The following is a 25,808-nucleotide window of genomic DNA, read 5'->3' on the forward strand; positions in this document are numbered from 1 at the left end:
GGCGGGGCGGCGGGAGGGCGGGCGGTCTCGCGGAGCTCGGGCAGCGCCGTGCTGGGGGGGCGTCGCGTATGCAGTCTGCCAGACACACGGGGGCACTGGGGGGCGTTGCCAGGTCACCAGTCTCGGAGCCCCGTGCCCGTGGTGGCTGAGACTAGTGGGAACATGCTGGAGGTGTGTGGTCATCTACAGTACGTGTCGACACCAGCGCATCCCTTGACCACTTGGGAAACTGAGTCCTTGCCAGAGGCCAGTCCCCGAAGACATCGGCTCTCCGTCTCCAGTCCGTCTCCAGAAAGGAATTCCTCCTCGTGGTTTTGTGCTCGCCACAAAGCCTGAGCCATAGCGGTTGATACCACCGCCTCACGACTTTGTTCGCGGTTGCTTAGCCTGGTTCGCTGAGCGGGACTGGACTGGGCATCGTTTTAGTTTCGCGGTCGTTGTTTTGTGCCGATCGCGTAGCTTGAACTCCAGGCTATCCCAGGCTTTTCGTTTATTTACACTCCCAAGGGTAGCACTCTGCCACTTGAGCCGAGCTCCACTTCTGGCTTTTTGGTGGGTATTTGGAGGTGAGTCTCCTGGACTTTCCTACTTAGGAAACTGATGGGCCTTTGCCAAAGGATAAATCAGCGAAGTAATTCCTGGCTTTGAACCGTGATCCTCAGATCTCAGCCTCCTGAGTAGCTAGGATGACAGGCGTGAGCCACCGGCTTCCAGCTGTATTTGGGGGAATCTTAAAATGAAGATATAGACCGGCCACGTGTTTAAAATAAAGCAGCTTATTTAAAATACAAAAAGGATTCTATACATTACTAGTGAAATACAAAATACATCCACTTTGGAAAACAGGCAGGCATGCAACTCTTCATTGCAGCCTTATTCCTAAATACCCAAAACTATAAATCTTTCATCTTTAAATAACATCCTTAGCAATAAAAAGGGCTGATGTACTGACATATCCAACAAAACCCCTAAGTCTTCAGCAAAATGAAAGAAACCATATGCAAAAGGATGTACATAACATAGATCTTGTTCACATTTCATTCTGGGAAAGACAAAATCCTAAGGAGAGATAACAGACTGAGGATAAGGAAGATGATTGGTTTCAAACAGGCACAAGGGAACTTTGGGTGAATTAGAAATGTTTGAAAGGCAGTTTCCCTTACTAATGGTAAGAAGAGATTTCTGTAGTCAGATCATTCTTTTAATCGAGTAACTCACTGAGATTATTACAGATGTATGCTTTTCATTTATCCAAGATTAAAATATGTCTTATATCATGGGAATAAGCAAGTGAGGACAATACAGGATTGTATCTATGTACTGTGTCATAATTTTAGAATAATTTTGTCACTACTTTTACAATTTAAAGTAACATTTCTTACATTATAGCCACAAAATGAATATATTGAATTACACCGTAAACGCTATGGATATCGTCTGGATTACCATGAGAAAAAAAGAAAGAAAGAAAGCCGAGAGGCTCATGAACGGTCAAAGAAGGCAAAAAAAATGATTGGCCTGAAGGCTAAGCTCTACCACAAACAGCGCCATGCTGAGAAAATACAAATGAAAAAGACGTAAGTGGGCCCATTCATTTCACCTAACAAGTTACTATCTGTTGTTAGGGGTTATTATTGAATCTTCTTTCCTTCTTGATAGCATCAAGATGCATGAAAAGAGAAACACCAAACAAAAAGATGATGAGAAGACTCCTCAGGGAGCAGTACCTGCCTATTTGCTGGACAGAGAAGGACAGTCCCGAGCAAAAGTACTATCCAATATGATTAAACAAAAACGGAAAGAGAAGGCGGTAAGCAGTAAAATTTGAAGTCTTCTCTTTTGTTCAGGACAGTTAAATTCATTCTGAGTTTTTCTTCAGTTTAATTTCAAACATGAAGGGCAATTCTTATTCCCAATTTTTAGATAATTTTTTTGAAGTTTGCATATTTGATTAAATAATTTCTCATCACCAGGTTTAGAATGTGATTTTTTTTTTAAATTTAAACTTGCTAGAATATCATTGTATGACACCAAAAGAAACCTTACTTGTCATCTCTTTAACCCCTTGTTTCACAAGAGTGGAGTCCCGTAAGTTCTCAGTCATTCTTCATGGTTAATTATGAAATAGTGATGCTGCTCTTGAAATTGGTATCTTAGTAATAGGTCCAGAATTTTTCCACTGCTGTTGTGTGTACATAAAACTTTGCATTATAGAGAGGAACAAAACATCCACTGAGAGATTTTCTTGCTAGTCGTATAATCCAAAAGTCCATTTGAGGTACATTTGGCAAGATTTTATGTTACTGACTAGTAGAGTAAGTATATCACTACTTACAGAAGCTACTGCTTTGCTGTAGATGTATTTTTAATTACCCATTATAAGGCCTTAATATTTTTAGCTTCAATACCTGATGTCGCCATGATTTATCAACTTAGTTTTGTGTGATCATGGCTAATGAGACTAAATATTTATAGAAAACTCAACCAAATGTGTTGAATGTTAGGGGAAAAAAAGTGAATCTATTACTTCGTATGACCAAAGCATGTTTGATTTATTCTCATTGTCCTTTACTTAAAATATCAATTCCCATTTTTAGGGAAAGTGGGAAGTCCCTCTGCCAAAAGTTCGGGCCCAGGGAGAAACAGAAGTATTAAAAGTTATTCGTACAGGAAAGAGGAAAAAGAAGGCATGGAAGAGGATGGTTACTAAAGTCTGCTTTGTTGGAGATGGTTTTACAAGAAAGCCTCCTAAATATGAAAGGTTCATCAGACCAATGGTAAGTCCTTGGCAAAAGTGCAGTGACTTAAGTGTTAATTCCTTTGTTAAAATTGGTAAAGTTCCTAAAACTGGTATGAGAACCAGGTTGAAAAAAAAGTTTTATACTGTTTTTGTTACTTTGTTATTGATGGGAATTACTTAACATTTTCTTCTTATAGTCAAGACTCATGACTTTCATATTCCTAAAAGTATATGGAAAAAATTTTAAATCTCCATTTTCTACATATAGTCACATTTTATATATCCAACATGCCTGACACTGATAGACTTCAAAACATTTGTCTATGTCTTTGAGACCAGTTAGACAACTTAGGTAGTACTGTAGTGTCACTGAGTCACATTGCAGTAAAGTCAGTATCATTTTTTTTTTCAGTCATGGGTCTTAAACTCTGGTGCTGGGTGCGGTCCCTCAGCTCTTCAGCTCAAGGCTAATGCTCTACCACTTGAGCACAGCGCCACTTCCGGCTTTGAGTGGCTTATTGGAGATAAGAGTCTCACTTCCTACGGGGCCTGGCTTTGAACCTCAATCCTCAGATCTCAGCCTCCTGAGTAGCTAGGATTACAGGTGTGAGCCTCCGGGCACCAGCAAGGTCAATAACTTAAATCCTTTTGAAATCATTCAGGATATTGCCAGCAAAAAGAAGAGCTAGGGGGGAATAGAAAAGTGGCTTTTCTATGGCAGCAGTGTAACTATACCCCCAAACAAATCCCCTACTCCCATTTGTCTACCTCTTTGGGGGGGGGAATATAATTGTATATTTTTATAGAATCCCTTCAAAGAAACTGAATTTACTGCTAGATATCTAATTGATTAGAAAGAGAAGGAATTGGAAAGAGAAAAACAGATGGTATTCATCATAGTGCTCAACCTGAGTAACTTTTGGTGTATTTAAATATGAAGTCTTACTTTTATAAACAAAGTCTTAGTGAAGGGAAGCCCATGGCCTACAAAGTCTAAAAGGTTTGCTATCTAGACCTAGTAAGGATTCCCTTAGTTGGGGTTTTTTGGTGGGCTCTTTTTTTTCTTTTTGGAGTGTCTGTGTGGCTTGAACTCAGAGGATGGTCATTGTCCCTGAGTTTTTTGGCTCAAGGTAAGTGTTCAACCACTTGAGCCACAGCTCCACTTCCAGTTTTTTGGTGTTTATTTGGAGATAAGACAATCTCACAGACTTTCCTGCCCAGACTGGTTCCAACTAAAATCCTCAGATCTCAACCTCCTGAGTAGCTAGGATTACACATGAGCCACTGGTACCTGGCTTCTCTGTCAGTTTTTTTTTAAGTCTATAGAAATGTTACTATTTTATCTGACAGTTTAAAATTTGATATTACTCAACCCATGCTTAAGAAAATTGAAAAACATCCAAAAAGTCTACTTGTTAACATTTCGGACTCAGACATTTTTGTGTTTGACTTTTTAGGGCTTACGTTTCAAGAAGGCCCATGTAACACATCCTGAACTGAAAGCCACCTTTTGCCTGCCAATACTTGGTGTGAAAAAGAATCCCTCATCCCCACTGTATACAACTTTGGGTGTCATTACCAAAGGGACAGTCATTGAAGTGAACGTGAGTGAGCTGGGCCTAGTGACACAAGGAGGCAAGGTTATTTGGGGTAAGTAAATCTTTGAATATGGGACTGTTGTTGTTCTATGTTCTATAGTTCTAGTAGAAATTTGATTTCTTTTTTAGGTTAGTATAAAATGTTTTTTAATGTAGAAGACCTAAATAAGTTGAAACTTGGTGTAATCAAATGTAACTCTTACAAAGGATTTTTTTTTTTTGGTGGAGCCTGAACTCTGGGCCTGGGTGCTGTCCCTCAGCTCTTCAGCTCAAGGCTAACGCTCTACCACTTGAGCCACAGCGCCACTCCCGGCTTTTTTCTTTTTGCTTATGTGGTGCTGAGGAATCGACCCAGGGCCTCATGCATGCAAGGCAAGTGCTCTACCACCTAGCCACCTTTCCAGCCCACAAAGGATATTTTTGTAGAAAAACATGAGTAGTTTTTTTCTTTTTTTGTTGGTTGTGGGGCCTGGGCCTGGGCGCTATCCCTCAGCCCTTCAGCTCAAGGCGAGCACTCTACCACTTGAGCCACAGAGCCACTTCTCGTTTTCTGGTGGTTAATTTGGAGATAAGAGTTTCTTGGCCAGGCTGGGAAGTTGGTTCAATGGTAGAGTGCTTGCCTCGCATGCATGAGGCCCTTGGTTCAATTCTTAACACCACATAAGCAGAAAAAAGCTGGAAGTGGCATTGTGGCTCAAGTGGTGGTAGGGCGCTAGCCTTTAGCTGAAGAGCTGAGGGACAGTGCCAAGGCCCAGAGTTCAGCCTCCACGACCGACCAAAAAAAGTTAGGGCCTTTCCTGCCCAGGCTAGTTTTGAACTGTGAGCCTCAGATCTCAGCCTCTTGAATAGCTAGGATTACAGGTGTGAGCCCACTGGCACCTAGCTAATTCTTTTTTAACTTAGTTTGTTTTCAGTATATAAGATATACTATTAGATTTGATTTTTTTATAAATTTCTTTTAATGAGGGAAGCAGATGGAAAGTTACATGGAATAATTCATTGTGAGGGAAGAGGCATACATTAAACCTAAAGATAGTATTTCAGTAATTAAGACTGAACTTTTTCATGTAGTTTTAACTTTTTAATTTGCTTGATTTTATGGTTTTAATGTCCAGAATGTTTTCTAAATTTCAATGTTCTCTGGCAAGGAAAATTACCTTGAAATTCTTGAATCACTATCTCAATGTCATGTTGGCTGACCTTAGTTTTTTAATAGGTTGTAAAATTTATCTGAAACTCTTTAAAACCCCATAAGGACTGGGGCTATAGATCAGTGGTAGAAAGCTTGTTACATATGTACAAGTCCCTGGGATTTATTTCTAACATTACTGTCACCACCCCTTATCCCCCTCTCCACCAAAAAAGTACTTGCATTACTGAGCATAGTATAGTGGACACCTGTAATCCTAGCACTCAGGAAGTGGAAAGAGGAGGATCCCAAGTTCTAGGTTAGCCTGGGATACATAACAAGACCTCATTGCAATACTGAGCAAAATGCAATGTATTTTTCAGTGAGTGTCATGGGGGAAATAAATATAAATATATATGTATATATATATATATGTATATGTATATAAGGTACAAATAGAGACTGCTGTTTGGAAAAACACTTAATATAAAGGTTGGATTCAAGGAAGGGGTAACATTTTCCACAGAAATATCCTCCTTACCTGACTCACGAAACTATAACCCTCATGTACATCACCTTATTAACTACAAAAAAGAAAAAGGTTGTGTACAGAACCCAAAATTGGCATATTTTGAATGACATGTTTGTAAAACTTTAATTTCTTACATATTAGGAATGATAATTAGATTTTAAATCAAAGGTCATAATCTTCAACAAGTTTTTGGTAGCTAACATTCCACTTGTCTCCTTGTTTTGTTTTCCTTAGGTAAATATGCCCAGGTTACCAACAATCCTGAAAACGATGGATGTATAAATGCAGTCTTACTGGTTTGACAGACATTTCAAACAAGTAATTACAATTTTTGAAGACTACAAACCAATCAGGAAAACCACCATCATTGTGTTGTTTCTGAGTGCTATCAAATAGCCTTACTTAGCTGAAATCAACAAAACTAGTTACGAAATTGTAAAAAAAAAAAAAAAAAGGCCTGTTTTTACAAATTGGTATTTATTTATAGGGGACTGGTAAGAGCTTACATGTTACTAAACTTGAATGATTAAAAAAGCAAACATACAGGTAACAGTATCTGCATGAAAGTGAGTATTTGGTGATATAAGTCTATTACTACTGGAAAAACTACCAGTATAGAGTTGAAAATATTAACAGATGAATTCACACTTAGAAGTCAAAACCAGGGGGGCTGGGAAGGTGGCTCAGTGGTAGAGCGCTTGCCTTGCATGCATGAGGCCCTGGGTTCGATTCCTCAGCACCACATAAGCAAAAAGAAAAAAGCCGGGAGTGGCGCTGTGGCTCAAGTGGTAGAGCGCTAGCCTTGAGCCGAAGAGCTGAGGGACAGTGCCCAGGCCCCATGACCGGACCAAAGAAAAAGAAGTCAAAACCAGGAAATTTTGTGGTTTTCAACCTCATTGTTCTCACAGACCCTAAAAAATATTAAAACATGATAATGTTTTAAGCATATAAAATGTTTACTCTAAAGTATCTGAAGGCATACCAACAAGAAAATGTAGAACTTTAGAAATACCTTTTTACCTGTTGATTAGTCTTTAAAGTTTGTCAGTGAACTAAAATGTAGTTTAAGCAGTTTCTACATCCTAAAAATAATAGTATATATACATACCTTGAGAATAGTTAAAAAATTGATTTAATAAATGTAACTAGCTTAATTTGCACTGATGTCCCAAAATTTATTTGCAGATACTTAGTTAAAATTAAAGTCATATTTGTGTCTTCAAAGTACCATCAATGTGACTAATTGTCCCTTTAAGAAATCCATTTAAAACAAATTCGGTATCCAAACACATTTCATAAGTAATACTGGGAACAGAAGGGAAAGAACTTCAGAACAGACCAGAACACAGTAACAAAATATAGGTTTAATTACTACTTTAAACTTAAAAAAAAAAACTACCAAGGAAAAATTTCTCCAGTAAGACTTGACTTGCTACTCTGAATAAGACAACTTTTTTTTTTTGTAAATTTTATAAACAAGAGTTTTAGAACACACACAGACACTTAGGAAGATGATCCAGTGTGGCAATCAGTAGGACAAGACTGCACCTTTCTTACAATTAGATTTCAAGTTACTTCACCTGTAATCAAAATAAGTAGTGTGCGAATTAAGCTCTAGAAAGTGAAAGGGAAAAAAAAAAAACTGACTTCAGGTAATCACTGGATACTACACAAACGAGCTTTTTACTTATTTTTTTAGAACTCAAAATAAGCCATTGTCTTGTACAAAAGTTTTACCAGTATGAAAACAAGGGTAACTAACATTTGTAACAAACCACACCCATGGACTGGATCACACCTGAAATACTGTAGTGCTACTAATGGACACAAAAGGCATGAATTTGCTTCCAAAATACTGTTCACAGATGAATAATTTTAGTATAAATTCTTTATTTACATTAAAATCTGTTTCAGCTTGCTGGTGTGACCAAACCTCAGAAGGTAATCCCAAAGGATAAAGCAGAACTTAAGAGCAGATATTTAGGTATTAGGTAAAGGCTCAATGCAGTGCCATTATAAACTTTCAAGGTACTTTATAATAGTTACAAACCATTTTAGGTAGTGTTCTGGTAGTCTTTAAAAGTAAACTGTGAATGACTATAGATAATAATCATCTGATATAACTATACTATCTATATGACTAGATAGTAAATAATGACTATACTCTTTACCATCTCTGCACTGAATGCAAATGCCACGAATATAGACACATTTTAAGTGTAAGACTGACATTCTAAGCCATGCCATTTGATTATATTTTTAAAAACCATAATAGAACTCACCTTTATAAGTTGTAGAGGAGCTTTACAGTGAATCCTTACTTATTTCTGTGAGGTCTAGCATTTGAATAAACTAAAATTCTGCTAATAACCATCTGCTTTATATTATACAAGGAATTATATATGTATATACACAAGAAGTGAACTCCCTTCTCTGCAAAGAAGGCTTTTAAACAAAATACCAGTTCACAAAGGACTATGTAGAATGTGACTGAACACTCAACATTCAGACTGGCTGATTGAAATCACATTGCAGTCCTCTGTGATACTGATGGTTTTTCCAATAAAGTATCAGGTTAAGTTTATTTAGGCTCCTATTGATAAATTCTGCTATGGATTTTATATAATTTTAGTTACTGAATATAAAAGGTTTTTCCATGTGACCTAGCTTTTCCTCTTAGTATCTATAAATCCTCAGCATTTTCTGTCTGAATAAGTAGGAGGCCAGCCATGGTGCCCATACTTAATACCAGCATTTTAGAGGCTGAGACGGGGAGGATGGAAAATTCCAAAAGTAACCTGGACTACACAGACGTTGTCTCAAGAAAAACAGGCAATAAAAGTTTTCTTGTATGGTGGGCAAAAAGACTTAAAATTGCTTAGTTACTATTTAAACCAAATTTCGTAAGTTTATACTGTTAGTCTCCAGTGATGGTAGATGAATAAATACATTTTTTTTAAAATAAGAGAACCACTGACATGTCAAGAATTGCCAGTAAACGCACTCTTAGAAACTCCACTCATTTAAAGAAAGCAATTTAAAGGGAAAAGTGGCGAAAAGAATTAGTAAAATATCTAAGGAATTCTAAAAAATGAAAAAAATGGAAGTTTTCAGAATCTTTAGTTACTTGCCTAGATGTGATATTAACAAGGTTTTACAAACATACAAAGCAATGTATTTTATAGATTCATGACTTTCTTTCATGTAGAAAAAATTGGCCAAAATACTTTGATTTTCACTAAGAAGTTATATAACTGTCTCTGAACAATTACAGAAAATGGCAAATACAATAAATCTAGATGTTATATGAAGGGCAGAGTTGATTTTGTCTGCTTAAATATTTTAACTAGATCTTTATAAAAATAACATCTAAAAATGTAATGCAATGGTAACACATAACTTGACTGAAGACAGCAGACCTTCAACATAAACATACCACTTCAAATAAGGACACAAAGTCATAATATATCATGACTTTCATAACAATTCTTTTTTTATACTATTACTGTAGCTTGAATTCATGCCTTCATACCTCACTTGGAATTTTGCTCAAGACTGGTGCTCTACCACTTATGCCACAACTCCACTTCCAGCTCTTTTGTTGATTACTTTTCTGTCCAGGCTGGCATCAAGCCTTGACCCTCAGATCTCAGCCTCCTGAGTACCTAGGACAGCAGGCATGAACCACCAGTGCTCAGCTGTAACTTATTCACACATGATTCAAGAAATAGGCTAGTTCAAAAATCTGAGTGGTTTGAAAACATTCTCCAGTCAAGTACAAATTGAAGTACATGTATTATTTTAAAAAATTACTTTTGAAATTCTTTTTGAGTTCTCAAATAGCTATTTAGTACATTTAAAAATAAATTACCATATAGCAAAAACAGTTGAGGAATGGGATGTTTCCCCTCCAGATTTCCCTAAGCCAATAAATGCTTTTGCTATGGCAACACAAAGTACACACAATAAGCTAGCTTGCAACCAGAACTCTCAGAACAAATTTAGAGCTACAAGACCAAAGGGATAGCTGAATTTCCCCCAATTCATTGAAGTTTTTGTAACTACAACTTCTAGGGCAGATTTACCCCTACCATTTTAGGTTTAAGATTGTGGGACATAGTTCTATACCTACCCAAAATATGGATACAAGGGCACAAACTGGGAGGCAGGAAGGCAGGCAGACCTTCTAACCTGAGAATCACTCCATGAGTTAGAGGGACAGATGAAAACTGAGGAGAAAATCAGACTACAGAATTAGGTCAGAAGGAGGATTAGGAGAAAACTGCACATTTCTTAAGTACAGGTATTAACTAGGTAGGATCAAAAGTATACTCTAGCTTAATTTATCTGTGAGCAGGACTGATAGTCAAGATAAATGGTATCCCTAAATTCCCTTAGTTGGAATATTTTGTAAGCTTGTAAGCATCTGCAGATATGCAAAGACAAAAAAATTACAGGAAACTAATACTTCATATGGAATTTAAATAATGTGCCCATGTGCCAGTTACCCCAGCAGTCTTGTTAATATCAGATCATAAAGGGTTAGAAGTAGATCTTATATATACCAATCCACAGACACTGAAGTGGAAAGAAACTGTACAAGTAGGAAGCTGAAAACCAAAACATTGGCTTCAAAAATCTCTGACCATAAATTTTTGTGCTGTCATGTAGTTGATGTTCTATGGATTCTAATTTACTGATGCTTGTTTTTTTAGGCATGCCTACATTTTAAAAAATGAGTTTTGATATCTAAGATAAAACTTCTAGAACTCTCACCATGTTTTACTATTAAAACCCTTAATATAAAAGATTTTTATAATCCTTACAAGAAACAAAAAGCCTACTACTTTCACAACTTTTATTTTTTAATATTAATGGTCAGATGTCCCACTTGCTAAAGAAAAATATAATATGATCTGGATTCCCAAAATTGAAACATGGTTAATAAAAATAAGAAATTGTTATATACACAAAATAGCCTGCAAAATTAAAAACTATGGTGAATCCTAGTTCCTAAAGGGAAGAGAAAAACTGCACTGTAAATAAGTTCAAATTGAAATTTTGGAAATTTTTGTCCTGTGCCCCATGCTGTTTATTAATTACCATGTCTTAAAAACAACTATTATGTCACAAAGAAGAGGATTCATCATACGTATTTCTTCATTCAGGTCAGCTTGGCTTTCTTCTTGGCAGGTCCTTTGTGTCCTTTGGCCTTTCTTCTTAAATTCCGCCTGTCTACCACAGGCACTTCCACTTCTATCTCCTCAGAGCTGCTATCTACAGCTTTTTCTGCTGACTGTGTGAACTGATCCAGTTGTTCAGAAGATGCTTCAGACTGCTCCTCTGATTGATTCTTCTGTCCTGCATTCTGAGAAAATGGCACATCCTCAAGTTCTACCTCTATTAGAGAACTCTGAGGAAGAGTGGTAGACATTTCCTGGGGCTCAGGTGCAACCTCCTCACCCTGGTCTTCCAACGAGGAAGCAGTGTGGGGTGATAAATTCTCAGAGACTGGTTCTTCAGAAAATTCTGTTACCACAGAGTTTGGAAAACCACTATCAGATCGTTCTTCATTTGAGATAGTAGCAACATTGTCTGAACTCCCCACATGTGCTTTCTTTTTTGAAACTAGGGACAGTTTCTCTTCAGTGTGCCCTTTGTCATCAGATGGGCCTTGATCCATCAAAATTTCTGAGTCAGTTATATGTCGGGTCTGAAAATAAAATACTTGATCAACAGATAATCTTTTGCAACACAGTTCTAAACTGTATTATTCTCAGACATCAACATGCAATTACACTGAACTACAACTGAAAGAATTCAGTATTCATTATTTTTTTAACCATGTGTATACATTCTGAATACAAGTCAATGTCTTCAAAATTGTCTCATGGAACATTAGATAGATAGATAGATAGATTAGTGTATAGAACAAAAGTAATTATTTTATCTCAAAGAGTACTTAAACATTAAACTTCATATTAATTGTCTTCAAGATCATGAATCATTCAGGCACTGGTGGCTTATATCTATAATCAGGAGGTTGAGATCTGAGGGTTGCAGTTCAAAGCCAGCATGGATAGGATAGTCCCTAAGATTCTTTATCTCAAATTAACCCCCCCAAAAAGCCAAACAGAATAGAGAGCGAAACAGAATAGAGACAGTGCTAAGGTCCTGAGTTCAAGCCCTAAGACCAGCATACGTATATAAAAAATCTTGAATCATCTAAGTTCCTAGTTTCCTAAGTTTTACTAGAGGCAGAAGTAAGAATGCCCTGGGACATGTGTTTCCCTTCTACCTTTGACTCTGGTTTCACTAGATGATAGATAAGGCAATGGAAGTTTTATTCATTGATTTAGGTTTTTGGAATATTCCAAAGTAACAAAATTAAAGCTCTTTAAATACTGTACCAAGTTTCTTTTCCAATAATCTAGTCTGTCTAAAATCAGAATTACATTATGTAAGCAACAATATATCTAATAGTTGGTAAATCTTATTTTATCCTTTTTGTGTGTGTGTTTTGTGGAGTTTGAACTCAGGGCCCAGGCACTGTCCCTGAGCATTTCTGCTCAAGTACACTTTACGTCTTTGAGCCACGGCTCCACTTCCAGTTTTTGAATGGTTAACTGGAGAGTCTCATGAGACTTTTCTGCCCAGGCTGGGTTCCAACTATGACCTTCAGATCTCAGCCTCCTGAATAGCTAGGATTACAGGCATGAGTACTGCTTTTTCGTTGTTGTTGGTGGTGGTTGTGGGGCTTGAACTCTGGGTACTGTGTCTCAGCTCTTTAGTTCAAGGCAAGTACTCTACCACTTTGAGCCACAGCACCACTTCTAGTTTTCTGGTGGTTTATTGGAGATAAGAGTCTCATAGAGCTGGGTGTTGGTGGCTAATCCTAGCTACTTAGGAGGCTAAGACCTGAGGATCACGATTCAAAGCGAGCTTGGGCAGGAAAGTCCGTGAAACTCATCTCCAGTAAACCACCAGAAAACGGGAAGTGAGGTTGTGGCTCAGTGGTAGAGCACTAGCCTTGAGCTGAAGAGCTGAAGGACAGTGCCCAGGCCCAGAGTTCAAGCCCCACAACGGATTAAAAAAAAAAAAAGTCTTAAGAGACTTTCCTGCCCCAGCTTGCTTTGAACCGTGATTCTCAGATCTCAGCCTCCTGAGTAGCTAGGATTACAGGTATGAGCCACTGGTGCCCAGCAAGTATTTCTTAAGTCTAAAGGAAAAATTCAATTCATTATCATAAAGTAGACTGAATTCCCTGGACAGATATGATTAAAGTTACAAAGATATGTAGAATGATTATATTTTCTTCATAAAAGTTAATTTTCCTGAAGAACTGTACATGTTAAGATGGAGGAAAATATATAGACTACACCTGTTACCTGCAAATGGCATTGAAATTTACATACTTTTTAAGTATAAAAAAATGAGTTTATTCCAGCCTTACCTTATCCAGTGCAGCAGCCTCAGCAGGCTTTGAAGATTCTGCTACTAATGGAACAAGATTTGTAGCATCTTCACCAGAATGAAAAGACTGTACTTTTACTTCTTCTTCTACACCTTCACTAGTAGAGTCTTCCTCTTCAGTTGTAAGTGATGTCTTAAGATTATCATCCACTATCTCACCATTCATAGGCTCTAAATCAGGGTCCTACACCAGGAGGAAAAATTCAGGACATAACTACAGGCCAGCTTCCTTATTATATAAGATAGGTGTCTTTCCAGGGTGCTCTGGTTGCTTACTATGTGTCAGATTCAGTGAAAAGATGCTTCCCCTTTTTGCTCTTCCTTTTAAAAGGCAATCATGGAGAGAACATTTTAAGTAAAAAGGTAGCAGAGGGAGTTTTTTTTTTTTTTTGGTCGGTTGTGGGGCCTGAAAGCTGGGCCTGGGCGCTGTCCCTCAGCTCTTCAGCTGAAGGCTAGCACTCTACTACTTGAGCGTCAGCCCCACTTCCGGCTTTTTCTGCTTATGTGGTGCTGAGGAATTGAACCCAGGGCATCATGTAGGTAAGGCAAGCACTCCATCACTGAGCCACCTTCCCAGCCCCCCAGAGGGAGTCTTGATGCCAGCTCTTATTCAGGAAACACGAGCTGTTGAGCAACTGGAATTTTTAAGGCTTTGGGAAATGAAAGTTTACTATGCTAGAGGGAGGAAGTACTATCAGTGTTGTGGGAAGCTGGAAAGAAAGAACCCCTATCTCAGCCAGCTCACTGTCAGTCCAGGGCCATTTCTGAACATCTAGCTCTTTCCACCATATTACTTCTATTTAATGTCAACTACTAATGAATTGAATGACAGTTTGATACTCTCCAGGCATTTTATCACTGTTTTAAAAATTTGAAAACTGATGTAGTCTAGTGTTCAAAAACATGTTTGAATGGATCTCTGAACGCATATGAAGTTTTCCAAAAGAAATAGTGAAATCAAGGCTGGGAATGTGGCTAAGTGGTAGAGTGTTTGCCTAGCATGCATGAAGCCCCAGGTTCGATTCCTCAGTATCACATAAACAGAAAAGGCCAGAAGTGGCACTGTGGCTCAAGTGGTAGAATGCTAGCCCTGAGCAAAAGAAGCTCAGGGCCAGTGCCCAGGCCCTGAGTTCAAGCCCCATGACTGGCCAAAAATAAAAAAAAAAAAAGGAAAGAATAATGAAATCAGAGATTCGTGTATTTATATATTAAATTTTTTATAGTATAAGTTTCTCAGGCCAGACATCATGTGTGCCTATGATCCTAATATGCAGGAAGCTAAGGCAGGAAGATTTTAAGTCTGAGGCCAGCCTGGGCTATAAAGACCCTGTTTCAAAAATACATTTTCTGGGCTGGGAAGGTGGCTCAGTGGTAGACTGCTTACCTTGCATGCATGAGGCCCTGGGTTCAATTCCTCAGCACCACATAAGCAAAAAGAAAAAAAACCTGGAAGTGGTGCTGTGGCTCAAGTGGTAGAGCCCTAGCCTTAAGCTGAAGAAAGAACTGAGGGACAGCGCCCAGGCCCAGAGTTCAGGCCCCAGGACTGGACCCAAAAATTTTTTTCCTATAATTATAGAAATTTGTAATAATTGTCTATTATTAATATATAGTTAATAGCATATAATTAATTATATACTATATAGTTCATATATAATTGATATAATTATTGTAATGATTATATTAATATAATATGTTGTAATTAATATGTGTAATATTAATATCGTTAACATATAATTAACATATATGTGCTATCTGTCATAGTACACATGCACAGATAAATACAGTAAATTCATAAAAGGACCAACCACACTCGGATAATTTTAAAAGGAAGAAAATGAGAAAGATACAGCAAAAACATACAATTGTGGTAACTAAAAATGAAAAGTAATAAAAGAGAAAATGTCAGTCCTCCAGCTTTTAGAATTGGGAACCAATAAATGTAATAGGAAAACAGGTTCAATACATAAGTAATTTTTTAAAAATAGATTTGAGTCGGGCTGGGAAGGTGGCTCAGAGGTTAAGTGCTTGCCTCACATGCATAGGCCCTGGGTTCAATTCCTCAGCACCACATAAATAGAAAAAGCTGGAAGTGGTGCTGTGGTTCAAGTGGTAGAGCACTAGCCTTGCGCTGAAAAGTTGAGGGAAAGTGCCCAGATCCAGGGTTAAAGCCCCACAACTGACCAAAAAAAAAGACTGAGTTCAAGCCCTAATACTGACATTTAAAAAAGACAGAAACATTTAGTAAGCAAGGGAGTATAGATCAGTGTTAAAAATCTAGAGTTATTGATCATTCCTATACATGTACAATTTATTAATTTAGAAGCATTTTTTTATCTCTCTCGTTCTCTTTGGCTTTTTGCTCATTAACTGGAGATGGAGATGGGCTGGCCTTGAACTGCCATCCTTCAAATCAGTTTCCCAGGTAGCTAAAACTTCAGGTATGAACCACCAGTGCCTGAATTTTAAAAAAAAACAGTATGAATCAAAGATCAGGTAGTCAATAACTGAGTGCCCTATCATATCCACAGTAAAGAGAAGAATGGAAAAAAAGTTACATATAGAAAGATGTATGCATATACCAACTTCAATGGTTTTTAAAGAAAAAAAGAAGTGCTATAAAGCCAGAGGATTAAAGAACTTGTGAAGAGCAGTTAACTCAAGTAATGGAAGTCACTGGAATAAGTTGTCACTTGTCCTACAAGGCCATGTGCTCATTGTTTTACTTAGATGAGTGAAACAAATTTCAGAATGAATAGTATATTGAAGTATACTACAATGTATTCTAGTGTTTAAGGAAGAAAAAAGCCTGAGAGATAAGTTATTTCCATAAACATTTGCATGAATGTAAATCGTGCTTTTATATGCCTTTGCAAACCAATTTTTGACCAGAAGAAAAATGTCAAGTTTAAATATAATTTCATTAAGTAGAAGAAGCAGAAGCTAATTATTAGAATGACTTAGGAAAATAAAATTGGTAATTTAGTCATTCAGTTCTTTTTTTTTTTTTCTTTTTGCCGGTCATGGGGCCTGAACTCTGGGCCTAGGCGCTGTCCCTCAGCTCTTCAGCTCAAGGCTAGTGTTCTACCACTGGAGCCACAGCACCACTTCCGGCTTTTTCTGTTTATGTGGTGCTGAGGAATCGAACCCAGGGCCTCATGCTTGAAAGACATGCACTCTACCGCTGAGCTACCTTCCCAGCCCCGTCATTCAGTTCTTGTAGAGGTAGAAAACAGAAAATCAAGCCAGATGAATAGTTTACTTAGTTACAAAGGGTCTATTTGCTTTTGTTTTTTTATATGATTGATTTTGCTGATCCTGGGGCTTGAACTCAGGGCCTGAGCTCTGTCCCTGAGCTTTTGTGCTCAAGGCTACCACTCTACCACTTGAGCCACAGCTACAGTTCCAGCTTTTGGTGATTAATTAGAGGTAAGAGCCACAGACTTTCATGTCTGGGATGGCTTTTTTGTTTTTTTGGATTTTTTTGGACAGTTATGAGGCTTGAACTTGGGACCTAGGCATTGTGCCTGAGTTATTTTGCTGAAAACTAGCACTCTATCATTTTGAGCCACAGCTCCACTTCTGGTTTCCTGGTGGTTAATTGGAGATAAGAGTCTCACTGGACTTTTCCTGCCCAGATACCTTCTAACTGTGATCCTCAGAACCTTCAGCCTCCTGAATAGTTAGGATTACAGATGTGAGCCACTAGCACCCGGCTTGCTCTGGCTTTGATTCACAATTCTCATATCTTAGCCTCCTGCGTTGCTAGGCTTACAGGTATCAGCCATCAGTGCCTGGCTGATTGTAGTTATTTTTACAGAAAAAAGTAGATTGTGGTTAAAAAAAATTGTTTTTTGTATGTTATGGGGGCTTGAACTCAGGCCTGGGCACTGTCCCTAAGCTTTTTTGCACAAGGCTACCACTCTACTACTTTGAGCCACAGCACCACTTCCAGTTTTCAGGTGGTTAACTGGAAATAGTCTCTTCCTGGCTAGCTTCAAACTGCAATCTTCAGATCTCAGACTCCTAAGTAGCTAGGATTACAAGCATGACAACCAATGCCCTGTATGACTAATTCCTATCTTCCTAACCAAAATCGGCACTAGAATGAGAACGTGCTGAACCTGAAGACATTCTAGCTGGTTCTATAAAGTCACACTATTTGTGTACCTACAAGTGTTTAATTTCATGTTTCAATTTATAATTTAAATACAGTGGGAGATCTTGCTTCTTAAATATCCCCATTTACATTAACATAATTCTAACTTCTACAAATTCACTTGAAATAGAGTAACCCCTACTCTAGTGTTTGAGTGACTTGATTTATATATGCTTTTTTTCCCACCCCAATACTGGGATAGAATCCAGGACCCTATACTAGTACATACTAGAGAGGTGTTCTATTGTTTTTTGTTTTTTTTTTTTTTAAGTACTAGGGCTTGTGCTCTTGCTTGGCTTTCTTGCTTATGGCTGACACTTTACCACTTGAGTCTAGCATTTTACTCACTGGAAATGGGATCTTGGAGAGTTTTCTGCCAGGGTAGCTTTGAACCAAGATCCTTTAGATCTTGGCCTCTGAAACAGCTAGGATTGCAGGCATGAGCCATTAGTACCTGGCATAATGTATTCTTTTTAACACTAGTGACAATTTATGTTTATATTTTTTCAAGCAATGTATGATCGATAAAGTTAAATTTTATTGTACTTCTACTCAATTTATTTAGTAAATGACTCATACCTTCACACCATCTTGTTTCTCCAGGCCTGTTTGGTTTTCTAGTGCAGGCCGTGCATCTTTGTCACTGATTTCGTCATCAAATTCTGTCACCCGCTGCTCAGGTTCTTCCAGGAATTCTTCTGAGCTCTCTGAAGTGTGTGCAGTAGACTCCAATCTACAAAACAAGAATACTATTTTTAGTTGTTCTATATAAAATTTCAGGAATTAGCCAGGTGCTGGTGGCTCACACCTGTCATCTAGCTACTCAGAAGGCTGAGATTTGAGGATGGCGGTTCAAGAACAGCCCAGGCAGAAAAGTCCCTGTGAGACTCTTATCTCCAATTAACCACTCAAAAAATGGAAGTGGTGCTGTGGTTCAAGTGGTAGAGTACTAACCTTGAGCACAAAAAGGCTCAGGGACAATGCCCAGGCTCTGAATTCAAACCCCACAACTGACAAACACACAGAAAAATTGAGCAATCATTTCTTTTTCTTTTCTTTCTTTTAACTGGTATTGAAGCCAGAACCTTGATTATGTTAGACAAGCACTTTACCCTAAGCTATATCCACACCAGCTCTATTCTTTATTTTTGAATCACAGACTCACAGCATTTTCCCTGGCTAGCCTGGAACTCACCATGTAGTCCAGACTGGCCTTAAATTTGTGAAACTCCTATCTCAGCCCCTTGGAATATTTTCCTAATAAAGCAACATTCTGAAGGAGCAAGGGTCACTAGTCAACAACAACTTTAGTGTTTTGTGGATCCAAAATCAACCTTTTATCCATCTTTTCATTCTCTTTCAAACCATGTTCTTAGGTCAATAACATCACCATTTTCTAAATCAGTTAAACTAAACCTGTCTTTTTATCTATTCATATCTATTGGATCTTATTCTTCTGGAAGAAAATTAAACTTCATTTTGCCTGGGACAATCTCAATTAACAGCTTTTGCCATAACTATGGATACCAACACCATATCTATATACACACACACACACACACACACATATGTATGTATGTATGTATGTATAGTACAAACAAAAAACCCAGTTATTAGAAATACTGGGAAAAATCTAATTTTATTATAAAATTTAAAATCTTGCTTTCTTAAGATTCAAAAGAAGACAGAATAAAGTTTTGACCTATGACTTCTGTTGATTCAGCTGACTGCCAGTTTCTGAAAGAACTGTCTACATTATTTATGGTTGACAATAATGACTCAATGTCAAGAATGTTCCCTGGATTTTCACACATGAAAGATTCAACAGTGTATCTATGTCATGTCTCACTAGCAATGCTCCTTGCAACACTTTCTATGTAACACCTAGTACAGGGAAGCCTAAATAATACAAACTCCTAAAGAAGGGTATTTGCTATACAAACAACCAAATAGTTGCTATCCTTATTACAATACTAATAGTATGAAAGTAAGAATAAATGAGAGATTGGAAGCAATATAAACAATTGTTTACTTGTTTATTGAAGCTGTAGGTAAAGTCTGGACAGTTTTCTCATCTTCACCTTGAGAACTACTAAATTCAGCATCTTGAAACCGCTTTCCTATCTTTGGCCGCTTTAGATGACCACTTCTAGTACGAGTAGAAACAGGTGTTTTATCATGGCCTGAGGAAGAAAATAGCAAAATAGCACTTAAATTATGTACTGAAAGAATTACCTACCAAAATATACAGAAATCAAAAACTATGCTAGTTTACACATTTCCCCCCTCAGAGGTGCTTCTGCCCTCACATCAGGCTAATAAAAAAAAGTCAGTGTTTTTTCCTAAATTTGAAAATAAATTAGTCAAAATGTACTACTTATGATCTCTACTGCCCCTGAACTTTGCCAAGTGTTTCCTCATTCTCAATGATTTAGGGAAATAATTAGGACATGACCATCACTATTTCACAGATAAGGAACAAAAAAAAGATGAAGGCACCTGCATCCTTAAATGATCACACACAATAAAACCAGGGGCAGTGGCATTTGAACACAGGTCAGATGTGAGAACTGGCTAAGTCTTCAATTATTCTACGTCTCACTCATGCACACACATACACCTAAGTATCACAAAAAACTTACTGAGATCAGCTCAATTTCTTACCTTCAGAAGTGCTTGCAAAGGCATCTTTTAGAGAATCAATCTAAAACAAAGATATAAATTAATACCCAATATTTTAAACTATTTTACTCTGGGTTTAACTCACAGTTTCAAAGGAAAAATAATTAAACTTTTTCAAATAGCACTATTCATGAAGAGATTATTTGAAGTCTCAGTTATCTTGAGCCTAAGAATTTATGTAAGTATCTTTCAAAAAAGTTACAGGCTTACACTGGAGTTTAAATCCTCAGCCATCTGCTCTCCTTACTTTTTTATGTACTACTTTAATGTCAACATCTAAAACCCCTTAATTCAAATCCTGATTTGCAAAGCAGTATCTCCCAGTGGATGAGTCCTTTTGATTTCACATTCAACCCATCACAAAATGAACCTTATCTTTCTCCAACACTACTTCCTATCAAGATTAGTTGCAGTAACAGTCAGTCACTATGAGGCCTATGAGGCAGAAACAAATTTTTCCTATCCCTCATTGAATAAATCATAAAGCTACCAATTTTAACTGAAGAGTTGTTCTAAATATTGCAATCGCTTTAGTTCATGGCTTTAGTATCTTTAACCTGAACTACTGTAATATCTGCTCCCTGGTCTCGTTATCACTGTCTAATCCCTTCTACCCTGATGATAGAATGATGCTTCCAAAATACAAACTGTGCTGCTACTTCACTTAAAAATTTGAAAAAGAAAAATCACTTTAATTTACCACTGCACAAACACAAGCTTACAAGCTCTTCAATAATTTCAATAACTCTGTAGGACTTACTTTCGTATTATATGTGTCCCTTTTTTTAACAGCTGCTGGTTGGTTGGTTTTTTTAAATATGCTATCTTCTGAAATGCTCTAACAACCCTTATCTCGGAACTCCCATCCACCCTTTAAGACTACTCCCTCAGCCAAGTACCTCCCATCATTTGCTAGAATCATTGATTTCCACCAATTATTATGGAGTAGTATATTTATTTACTTCTGTTTCAACAGTGGATCAGTTAGATTTCCCAATCATGTAAGAACTATAGTTTTATATGACTAATGACTATCTATACCTAGTCCACTATACCACCATCCACACACTCATCACATACTAAAAACCTGGGTGTGGTAGGTTCATAGACTGCATTCAGAATGTTTTTAAAACTAAAACTGATGATGAGAATCCAAATATTCCCAACATAAAGAAATGACAAATGTTTGAGATATGCCTGTTACTATGAACTCATCATTACATATTGTACACATTCAATATACACACTAAAATGTTACACTATATCCCATAAATATGTATGAACACTAGGTATAAATATAATTTCTTACAAACCTACTTGTAGAACCTAAACAAGAGAGTAAATCTGACAGATAGTATGATTTTAAAAAATTGCCTTGGGCTGGGCACTAATGGCTCATGCCTGTAATCCTAGCTACTTAGGAGGCTGAGATCTGAGGATCATCGTTCAAAGCTAGCCTAGGCAGGAAAGTCCATGAGACTCTTATTTCCAATTATGGACCAAAAAAACGGAAGTGGTGCTATGGTTCAAGTGGTAGAGCCCTTGTCTTGAGCTAAACAGCTGAGGGACAGTGCTCAGGCCCAGAGTTCAAGCCCCATGACCAACAAAAAAGTGCCTTCTAGAAGCCTATATTCAATTAGAAAAGTAAAAGATAAATAAAAGACACAAAAAGTATAAAAGAAACACATCTCACTTTATGTATAAAATAAGGAAAAGCAAACTAAGTCACAAATAATAAACCATGTAGCTGAAATAAAACTGTTTCCTCAAATGGTTACTCATAAGAAGAGATATAAAATAGCTAATATGAGAAATAAAATTTTCCTTGAGTTAATTTAGTGCCAGGCATGGTGGTTCACGCCTGCAAAAATTTTTGCAGGTAACCAGCAGGAGGTGCAACAGATGCCACAACCTCACCAACTCTGGCCTTGCTCCATCACATGTGACCAAAAGCCTGCCTGCTAATCTAGGGTAAAATACAAGCGACCTTAGATATCTGTTCCTATAATGGTAATTCCCACAAGTTAGACCGTAAGGGGTGTATGAGCCAAGGATGTAAGTTGACTTCTATGCTATTTTACAATTGGATATATTTCTAAAGGAAAAGAGATGCTACAGTGCTAGTACTTTAAGAAAAACTGCTAATTTCCTAATGGCAACTGAGACTGCAGAAAAATGTGGCCAGTTTAAACTTTCTGCCAAGAGGTAATGGGTGTATCCCAGTGTTTCAATGAAGCATTTAAATGCAAATTAATATGATTAATGTGACTTTTTAAAAAGGGATTAAAAATGATGTTCCCTTTGTGAAAATTTGGGAAGTTGTGGGGAGTGGCTGGCCTCCCAGACAAAGTTTAAAATTAAAATTGTCTTAAAGGTTTCTTTACAGTCCAAAAATATAAATTAGGATTACAAGAATGATTGTTTAATAAATTCATCTGTTAAGTAAAAAAGTTTGTAGACCTGAGATTATGTCCCTATTGAGATCTGCCTAAATCAGGTTCCTCAGCCAGCCAGAAAAATGCTTTTATAAACCAGAGTGTTAAACAGGCTACCCTGCTGTAATCCAAGATATAAACACTTTAAACAGGCTGCCCAGAGGCAATGGGCCCTACTTAGAGTGCCAATCAGTTGTAGTTTAAAAACATCTACTGGGTTCTATTAAAAAATAAAAAATAAAACCCTCTGGCAAGCAATTGTTAGTCAATTGTTAACAAGTTACAGGTAACCTCTATCTCATTGATCTCCTTGTTGCTTTAATTGGAAATAAAAAGGGCTTTTGTGACAAAGACTCCTTTTGTCACAGTTCAAAGCCATCCCGGGCACAAAGAATCCCTCTAAAACTCCATCTCCTAGCTAATCAGCACAGAGCCAGGCTGGAGGCATGGCTCAAAACTCACCTCTAAGTATCCAGCTGAAGGCTGAAAGTGGCATTGTGACTCTAAGTGGTAGAGCACTAGCCTTGAGCAGAAGTGCTCAGGGACAGTGCCCAGCCCTTGAGTCCAAACCCAGTAAATGCCAACTGAGACAAGCTATCGCAGCAACGGACGCTGAGACACCGGCCAGGACAGTCAGGCCTGACCATGGAAAACCATGGAGAGGAGTCAGAGGAGAGGACGTCCTAAATGGGGTCACTTTATGCTCGCCCTTCCAAATTAATCAGAACCGGGAGATCAGTATTTCTAGTAGCCTCTGACTGGTATTCCCAACCAGTCCATTATGCTTTCCCCTACCCATTTACCCAAAAGACCCTAGACACCCACTTCCTGCTTTCCTTGCCCTAAGTCCAGTTATTCCTCCTTCCCTGTAATGGGCTGCAATTGAGTTTATACTCCAAATGGAACATTTCTGGCCCATGGCTAATGTGTGTGCTCCTATGTCATTCATGCTAACTGACCTTGTCGCTTTGTCAGCTTTTTTGTCTGATCTTTCCAAAAGTCTCTTTCAATAGGATAACATCCCCCAGCCCAGGATACCACCTGGGAACAAGTCAAGGCCATCCTGTTCCTTCAGGCAACCAGAGACATCACTTATACTGCCATGCTTTGCCAGCACAGACCTAGACCCTAAAAAACCCAGCTCCAGCAATTCTCTGATGCTCCCAGGCCAGCAGGAAGTAGCCAAAAGAGCCCATGACACCCATTGGCTCTGGCATCTTTAAATATCCTCTGCTACCTCCTCCAAAGATTACTGTGAACCTAAAGCAGGAAAAGTCTTACTCCCCCCCTCCTCCAGTATGCCAGGAGTCAGGTACCATGCTATGTCTCCAATCCAAGACAGAAATGGCATATTCCTCTCTTGGGGTACTAACAACAAATTTTGCCTTTTATTAATTGGGTCTTGTATTTAGATGACTATTGTCACAGAAAAAGGAGGACCTCTACCAACTATTGCCAAGCAGATGGTACCCGGCCAAGCAACGAAGCAGAGACCTCTAACTACTTCGCCCCTTTTCAGCAGTAAGTAGCTCCAGATGACCTCCGCCCATACTCCCTGGCCTGGTACCCCCTATTTTTATTAAACAACAGAATGGGGAATGTAAGCATTATGCCCACCTTTGGTCCTCAGCTCCACCCAGACCTGAGTTCCTCCCTGCCCTGGAGTTCCTGCTATACAGCTGGCCCTCCCTCTCTCCACCCAGACTCACCTGAGCTCCCATCTACCTCACCCCTACCTACAGACTCAGCTGCTACCTAGATAGTGGAAGCTGCCAAGCACTTTCTCTTCAGGGCAAATATGGCTCCTCTAATAAACTTTGTAATAATCTTTCTCCTATGCCTGCCCGCTTCTGCATGGTCCCCTGGGATGGATATAACAGATCCTTTCAACGCCTGAAATTCTAGCTACTCAGGAGGCTGAGATCTGAGGATCATGGTTCAAAGCCAGCAGGACAGGAAAGGCCATGGGACTCTTATCTCCAATAAATCACTCAGAAAAGTGAAGTGGTGCTGTGGCTCAAGTGGTAGAGCACTAGCCTTGAGCTGAAGAGCTAAGGGACAGCGCCTAGGCCCAGAGTTCAAGCCCCACGATCAACAAAAATTAAAAAAAATTCTAAAATGAAGGGCTAATTTTGCTGTCAACTTTAAGACATGGTATCACTATATTTTAGTCAAATAACATACTTTAAATTATGTCTTAATATTAAACCAAGTCATTGCCTTCATTAAATTTATGCAGATTTTCTTATTTGAGTTTATCATAACTGGCTGACATAAAACTAATCTGTATATCTGAGGAATCTGGGCTATAATATACAAGAAAAGAGACTTATTCTAAAGTTCAAAAAGCAGAAAAAAATTCAAAATCTTGTAAAAAATTTAACTGTTTCTATGCAGTTGTAGTATTTATGTTGTTCTTAGAAACAAAAAAATTTTCACTCAAATACAGTCAAGCCTCATGCTAATTAAAATAAGAAATAAGCACAAATAATTTCCTGGATATGCTCTCTGCATTATGCATGTATATAAGGCTTTTTTTTTCAATACTCACTAAGAATATACTCTGATATGCATATAAAAAAATACAATTGCAAGCAGGGTACCGGTGGCTCATGTTTGTAATCCTAGCTACACAGGAGGCTGAGATCTAAGGATTTGAGGTTCAAAGCTAGCCCTGGTATGAGAAGACTCTCATTTTCAATTAGCGAACAAAACAGTCTGATATGGAGTTGTGGCTCAAAGTGGTCAAGTACCAGCCTTGAGCATAAAAGCTAAGGAATGGTGCTCATACCCTTAGTTCAAGAACAGTACTGGCACAAAAATAAGTAAATTACATGAATAAATAAAATGCAACTATAATAGATGCCATCAACTAAACTATATAAAAAACAGACTTGTGGATTCCTAATAGAGCCATAGTTTATGTAATGTTAAGTACCGCAAAATATGAATTCTGGACTAGATCTGGCAAGTCCTGTGATATCAGCAATTGAGACCTGTCCTTTTACTTGTAGGACACCCAACATTTGCAAAGTATATTCATCCTACAAAGACCCAGCAGTC

General features: G+C 38.0%; 2 protein-coding genes across 2 annotated transcripts in view; one reads left to right on the forward strand and one right to left on the reverse strand.

Annotated features, from left to right (window-relative positions):
* The first annotated feature begins 1,138 nt into the window (after positions 1 to 1,138).
* Nsa2 (NSA2 ribosome biogenesis homolog (S. cerevisiae)) lies at positions 1,139 to 6,446 on the forward strand. The gene is made up of 6 exons (XM_013025230.1): positions 1,139 to 1,168; positions 1,390 to 1,577; positions 1,660 to 1,810; positions 2,598 to 2,777; positions 4,198 to 4,390; positions 6,234 to 6,446. The coding sequence occupies exons 1-6, from the start codon at positions 1,139 to 1,141 to the stop codon at positions 6,299 to 6,301; spliced, it is 810 nt and encodes a 269-aa protein (XP_012880684.1). The 3' UTR covers positions 6,302 to 6,446.
* A 3,966-nt stretch (positions 6,447 to 10,412) lies between these two features.
* Fam169a (family with sequence similarity 169, member A) overlaps positions 10,413 to 25,808 on the reverse strand; it is a 28,885-nt gene continuing 13,489 nt past the window's right edge. The window contains exons 8-12 of the mRNA XM_013025251.1: positions 20,293 to 20,332; positions 19,661 to 19,811; positions 18,208 to 18,361; positions 13,453 to 13,656; positions 10,413 to 11,712 (exon numbers count right to left, since the gene is read on the reverse strand). Of these exons, the coding sequence (XP_012880705.1) occupies positions 11,164 to 11,712; positions 13,453 to 13,656; positions 18,208 to 18,361; positions 19,661 to 19,811; positions 20,293 to 20,332 (1,098 nt within the window). The 3' untranslated portion in view covers positions 10,413 to 11,163. The remainder of the gene's footprint in view (positions 11,713 to 13,452; positions 13,657 to 18,207; positions 18,362 to 19,660; positions 19,812 to 20,292; positions 20,333 to 25,808) is intronic.

The sequence above is a fragment of the Dipodomys ordii genome, unplaced genomic scaffold, assembly GCF_000151885.1.
Source record: "Dipodomys ordii isolate 6190 unplaced genomic scaffold, Dord_2.0 Scaffold83, whole genome shotgun sequence".
In the NCBI taxonomy this organism is placed as follows: domain Eukaryota; kingdom Metazoa; phylum Chordata; class Mammalia; order Rodentia; family Heteromyidae; genus Dipodomys; species Dipodomys ordii.